This window comes from Camellia sinensis, chromosome 2, assembly GCF_055761805.1.
Source record: "Camellia sinensis isolate YWXY chromosome 2, ASM5576180v1, whole genome shotgun sequence".
In the NCBI taxonomy this organism is placed as follows: domain Eukaryota; kingdom Viridiplantae; phylum Streptophyta; class Magnoliopsida; order Ericales; family Theaceae; genus Camellia; species Camellia sinensis.
In genome coordinates, this window is record NC_138962.1 from 65,936,664 (window position 1) to 65,943,621 (window position 6,958).

The 6,958-nt window shown below is 39.5% G+C and overlaps 1 protein-coding gene across 1 annotated transcript; it reads right to left on the bottom strand.

Moving 5' to 3' along the window:
• Positions 1 to 2,366: 2,366 nt before the first annotated feature.
• LOC145813994 (uncharacterized) lies at positions 2,367 to 6,569 on the bottom strand. Its single transcript, XM_082910471.1, has 4 exons — positions 5,768 to 6,569; positions 5,408 to 5,456; positions 3,371 to 5,256; positions 2,367 to 2,842 (listed from the first exon to the last, which is right to left on the bottom strand). Exons 1-4 carry the CDS (start codon positions 6,567 to 6,569, stop codon positions 2,367 to 2,369), a joined length of 3,213 nt encoding a protein of 1,070 aa, XP_082766597.1.
• Positions 6,570 to 6,958: the final 389 nt, after the last annotated feature.

Below are 6,958 nucleotides of genomic sequence, written 5' to 3' on the forward strand. Positions count from 1 at the left end.
CTTCCCCTAAACGTGTCGTTGTTCTTTGACATAAGTTCCCTTGGTACAAGGCATCTTCTGAGACTCTCCTCTCACCGACTCTTTTCGCCTGGCATCCCGTGAAGGCCAATGTGAGTGTTCTTTCACCCTGTTATGCTGAGAGACTGTTGGGATTGCTTTCTGCCCCCTTTTCTGGGTGTCGTTCTTGGCCACTAGAATTGACGTGTCCTTCAATGGAAACGGTGATTGCATGAAGTTGTTCTGCATCATGAAGTTGACAACCGATTGTAGGTTTGCCAACTTGTTTTCCATTCCCTTTATCTCGCCGTCCCTCCTCAGGCATCTATCTTTCCATACCTGGAGGTTGCTTTCGTTATAATACTCATCTCGGCCTGCTTTCTTTGGTGTGTCTGCCTCTTGGTCGACGTCCTTTTCGTCGGGATTCTAATCTCGTGGTCCTTCATCACTATTTTCCTCCTCCATGTTAGGATCGGCATGTTTACCACTCCCACTAGGGATGCCGTCTCCAATCTTCTCTTTCTGTCTGTCGTTGGCCATCTATTCTCTTTACGTTCCCACAGACGGCGCCGAATTGTGGGTGTTGATTTCCGACCACACAACCAAATGGGGAACTCAACTGGAGAGCACCGGCAGAATAGATTAAGCCCGAACAACCTGACACAAAAAGAAAAGAATTCAATGGTGGTTCGTCCACCCGAGGGCACTTCGACGGTCAAGTCAGTAATCGAATATCTCTCAAAGATAGCAAACTGTGCTTAACTCACAAGAAATAACTTACTGCTCATAGTATATTATGCATACCTAAAACCCACGGGGGTGCCCTACTTTTATAGCCAGCGCTGACCTGATCCTTGTGGACTCAGGCTCAATGCTCATCCTAGACTTTCAGCTAGATAGGAATAAACTTCCCAAGAGCTTTATCTTTATCCAAATTGAGGTCCTCTCATGTCCTAAGACTCTTGTCCCTTATCCGCTCATCTCAGATGCCGACATCTCCACAGATAACTTCGGCCTAGCCGAGATCACCTCGGCGTCAGGACCAAGCCACGTGGCACCTCGGCTGACACTCCGGCGTCACCTTGGCCACGTGTTGTCATTCACAAAATATGTCCCCACACCATGTTATTTGGTAAACAAAATATCTATAAATATAAAATAAAGCTACACGTATTAGTTGGTATGGTAATCAATGTATTAACAGATGATATTACATAGTTTTATTAGCTTTGAGTCTTTGTAATTTGTATAACGGATAGATCCATAATTTTGAAATTGTATTGCTATAGTATGTATTGGTTTTGGCTTTTTTGTCTTTCGAAAGTTAAAAATGTAATTAGAGCGTGCCAGCAAGGATCAATAAGTTCTTACAAAAATAATAAATGCCAACTAATTAATCAAACAATTACTTCGTGATCCTTTTAGCCTCAATGAAAATGACTTTTACTGGTGACTTGTTTTAGGAGAAAATTCAGAAGAACTAATCACAAAAGTAAAAGAAAGAAGGAGAGAACAGTGTCAGAAAATAATTTTCATTAAGTAAACCAATGTTTACAAATGTACTTTCACACTTCCACAACCTCGAAGGGGATTACAGCATAAACAGACTAATTTAGAACTACTCCTAAGAAACTGAAATGTAGTGCGGGAAATAAAGGACAGGAATGTAAGGATCTGGAAAGTAAATAATTGGAAAATGTAAAGTAAAATAGACCGACTTTTGGATTTGGTTCTAGGTCCTGTAAATGTAGCCAACAATGGTTATATATAGGAAAAAAATTCCAGTAATAACTACTTGATAACTACCTAAAACTACCCATTCTTCCACCTTCATTCCCACAATGCCACATATCCCTCCATGTTTTCCACTAAGTCACTTTGTCCATCAAATTCTTCTCATGTGCTTTAACTTTTTCCACCTTGTCTTCCATGTTCCACCATGCAAGACCACTAACTTTGTAACTTCTCTTAACTCCTGATTGATCAAAAAAGTGCCACGTGTCCTGCAATAATAATAGTAATCGGTGTGTATAGCACCATTAATAAATATATATTGGTTTGGGTTAAAGAACTAAGCTTAGAATCAACTAGATAGAATCGAATCAACCCAATGCATTATATATAAACATTTTTTTTAAAATAGTTTGTAGATTTTTTGGGGAGAGAATCACGTGATTGGTTGTAGCAAAACTCACCATAATAAATATAAATAACCAATTATATATGAACCAACTTAATTGAATCGGTCATTTTTAATAGAATCATGTCATACAAATCAATAAATTTTATGAAATTTTCTTAATACTGATATAATAACACTTGTCTTTTTTTTTTTTGGGTACAACGGAATTAAAACAACAAAAGAGGAACTAAGTCCTCATTCTACCCAAGCCTATCATATCAGCAACAAGCAACTCTCTTAACTCAGCTGGTGGATCATTCATCACCAGTATTTCTTCAGGTTGATTGGCTCCCATTTTTGCCAAAAGATCAGCACACAAATTGCCTTCTTTCCATACATGTTGCACAGAGCATTCACACCCTCTGAGAAGAATCTGGGCATCCTCCACCATGTTCTTGAAAGGGCATTTGTCCCCTGGTTCTTCTTGTAGCAATTGCACTACCTGTTCGGCATCGGTCTCAATCATGACTTGGTTCATTCCTTTTTGTAGTATGACAGTCAACCCTTTGTATATAGCCCACAATTCAACTTCTAAACTGGTTCCACTGTGCAATTTTTCATAGTAGCCACACACCCAAGTTCCTCTTTCATCTCTGATTAGGCCCTCAAATCCTCCATCGCCACCAACTCTTCTGCTGCTATCCGTATTTAATTTTAGTCTACCTGCAGATGGAAGACACCAATTAATAACTCTGAATGCAGGTCTGGTCTTGGATATAAAATGAAGGAATGCTTGGTTAATCTCTCTTGAGTAATCCAAAATAAATTTAAAACTCTCTTGACTTGGAGTAGATTTTTGTTCAAAAACCATTAAATTCCAATTCTTCCAAATTTTCCATAAAGAAATAGTAAAAACAGATTGCCAAGAGATGGCGTCGTTAAAAAGTTTTTTATTTTTAGCATTACTCTTTAGCCAATCCAACCAAGGCATCTTCATCATATCTCGGTACCAATTTTGATTACAAATAGCTAGCCACACTTCCTTTGCTTTGAAACAGTCCCTAAAGAGGTGTGACATATCCTCTACCCCACAACAATTAGGGCATTTAGGATCATCAGTCAAACCCTTTTTTAATCTCATTTGATTTGTAAGCAATTTCCCATGGAACACAGTCCAAAGGAAGCCTTTGAGTTTTTGGGGTATTCGCATCCTTCATAACCAATTCCAATCCTCCTCATTCTCAGTCTCACCAAGGATGAGGTTATACACAGATGAAACAATGAAAGAACCAGTAGGTGATCCCTTCCAGAGGGGACTATCCATCTCCAAAGTACCAGGAAGAGGATTATTCAAGATCAAAGATGCAATATTAAAAGTACATAATCTGTGAACTTTGATCTCATTCCAACTGCCATCAGAATTAAGTAGCTCACTCACATTATTATCAACATTACAATTATTGTGTAGGTTTTGGTTAGTATTGGATTCAAGGTCCATAAAAGCCTTGTCTCCACACCACCAATCCTTCCACACATTCACATTGTTCCCATTACCAACAGTCCATTTCACACCCTTTCTGAGAATGTAGCAAGTTTTCATAATACCTCTCCATAAATGAGAGGCTCTTTTGTTGTTACGCCAATCATACAGAGAGGTGCCTCTCAAGTATTTGGTTTTGAGCAACTTACACCACATATCACCTTCGTTACTAAGTAGGTTCCACCCTAGTTTAGTTAACAAGGCCAGATTTTGATCTCTGGCCTTTTTTATGCCTAGGCCACCCTGACTTTTCATTCTACACACATCATCCCAATTAACAAGGTGAATTCTTTTTCTTTCCAAGGTGTCACCCCATAAGAAGTTCTTGTTCAGTCTGTCAATGCCATTGCTTACTCTTTTAGGAATAAGCATAGTTTGCATGGTGTAGGAGGGTATGGCAGAGCTTATTGACTTAATGAGAGTAGCTCTGCCAGACATAGATAACAGGTTAGACTTCCATCCTGCCAATCTTCTCTGCATTTTCTCCATGATGTCATGAAAATGTCTTCTATTAACTCTGCCATGAATGAGTGGGACACCCAGGTATTTCCCTAACTCAGAGGTTAGAGAGATACCACATTTGGTGCTCAGCTCCTTAGCCCTCCTTCTGTCAACATTAGAGGAAACAAACATCTTGGATTTATGGGGATTAACCCTTAATCCAGAGATATTGCAAAATTCCTCCATAACAGTCATAATTGTGTTATAAGTTTCCATAGTAGCTTGGCCAAACAACATGAGATCGTCCGCAAAGAACAAGTGAGTGAGGCTAGGACCACCTCTAGTAACTTTTATCCCCTTCCAACTCTTGTTCTCAGCCTTGAAGCTTATCATGCTTGATAGTCTCTCCATGCATAAGACAAAGAGGTAAGGGGATAAAGGGTCACCTTGTCTCAAACCCCTATGGGGTTGAAATTCCTCAAGATGTTCCCCATTCCAAATAATAGCAGTCCTCACAGTAGTAACACAACACATAACAATATCAACGAAGTTTTTATCAAAATCGAACTCGTCAAGGGTTTGTTTTAAGAAATCCCAAGAAATGTTGTCATAAGCTTTTTCCAAATCAACTTTTAAAATCATGCCCCCTTGCTTCCCTTTTTTAAGGTTTAAAGAGTGAATGATTTCTTGAGTTATGATTATATTATCACTAGTGTTTCTTCCCAGTATGAAGCTACATTGATTGGGTCTAACAATTTTACTCAGGAAAGGTCTAATTCTACTAACAAGGATTTTAGAGATAATCTTATAGGTCACAGTACAAAGACTAATAGGCCTAAATTGTTTGATGCTCTCCAAATTTTCAACTTTAGGAATTAAGGCAACAAGAGTTCTGTTAATCTCTACAGGAATATGCTTGTTGTGAAAACAAGTTTTAACAAAGTCACAAACAGTAGGACCAACAATAGACCAGTAGTTATGATAAAATATAGCTTGAAACCCATCTCTACCAGGTGCTTTGAAAGCACTAATATTTTTCACAGCTTTCCAAACCTCCTTATCAGTGACATTACAAGTAATAAGTGCATTCTCAGTCTCAGTCAATTTATTATTCCCTAGATTGCTCCAATGTTCAAGAGTACTAGCAGTGGATTGACTAAACAGATTTATGAAGAAAATAATGATCATGGTTTTTAGAAGGATAGGTTGGTCAATCCAGATGCCTTCCTCATTTTTCAGAACATCAATTCTTCTTCTTCTCCTTTTGGTCAGAGTTGTAAAGTGAAAGAATTTAATATTTCTCTCACCCTGGGTGATCCAGGTAGCTCGGGATTTTTGAAACTACAGCAGTTCTTCCTGATAGAGAATTTTGTTATACTGATCAACAAGGTCCAATTCTAAGGTGTGGAGGCTATGGGAATACATATTGGCTTGGGATTTTTGTAAGCCTTCAATCCGCCCAAGAAGCCACCTTTTTTTGCGAAAAATATTACCAAAAACTTCTTTATTCCAAACACTGGCTTCATGAGCAAGATTTTCAAGCTTACTTAAAAGAGAAGGGTGAAGATTGGTCTAGCTCTTAGTAACCACAGATATAAAATCATCATGAGTAATCCAAGCAGCAAGGAATTTAAACGTCTTACAAGTAAGATTAAAAGGAGACATACCTTGTGTGAACACCATCATAGGGGAATGGTCAGAATATGTGCGAGGCAAGTTGCGAACAGCTCCATCAGGAAAGCTAGTTCTCCACTCCGTATTACACATAGCTTTATCCAACCTAACCATGGTATTAGCCCAACCTTTCCGGTTATTAGACCAAGTTAGCCTCGGTCCTGAGCAGCCTAAATCCATTAGCTTACAGTTACTCATCCTCTCATTAAACTTTCTGCTTCTTCTGTGATCTTGACTCTGGCTCAGATTTTGATTACCAGTGAAGCTCCTTTTTTCATTACTGGTGGAGAAATCATTAAAATCCCCTGCAACTAGCCAAGGATCAGTCATATTCTGCGAAATTGCTTCTAGGTGCTCGCAAAGCTCTTCACGTTTGTTGTTGTTTGGGCTTGCATAGACAGCTGAAAGCAGCCAATCTGGGAAGTCATTCCTGGATATAGTTGTTGTAATCAATTGGGAACTAGCCTCAACTACTCTAACATTAACCACATTTGGATTCCAAATCATCCAAATGCCTCCACTGCGGCCAATCGGATCCACGTGAGCATAAACAGTGAAGCCCATGCAATTAAAGAACATTCCCATAGATGTAAATTTCACTTTGGTCTCCATAAGAGTAAGTAACTCTGGTTTATGGATTTGAACAAGTTCTTTCATGGTTCTCTTAAACCTTTGATTTCCTGCCCCCCTGCAATTCCAGATCAGCATATCCATGGAAGGTATGGTATGGCTTGGTATGGGGGACTGATCTTCAAGAGCCAGATAGCCCTTCACAGCTTTGTGGTTTTCTTCCATCGATTTTATGGGGGATATCATCACATAGTGCCGATTCTAACCTGCCTCCACTTGCCTCCATGGCTGGATTCGCACTTTTACTTCCTTGTTCCATCCTTCTGAGGCGATGAGGTGAAACATTTCTTTCCCTGGTGTAATGGCCACCATCACTCTGTCCTGAATCAATGTATGTTTCAGTGTTGGTAAGTTCTCCCCTTCCTCCTCCATTTTTGTCTGGCGGTTCTCTGTGTTGGGGTCTATTAATGTTGGTTTTCTTTTGGTTGGGTTCAGAAGTGTTGATGGTGGTGGGCAAGGGGGTTTTGGATGGTTGAGGTTGATCAATGCTGGTGGTTATCTAGGTGGGTGGTGTGATTATGGGGTTAGTATGGGTAAGAGTAATCTCACTTGTC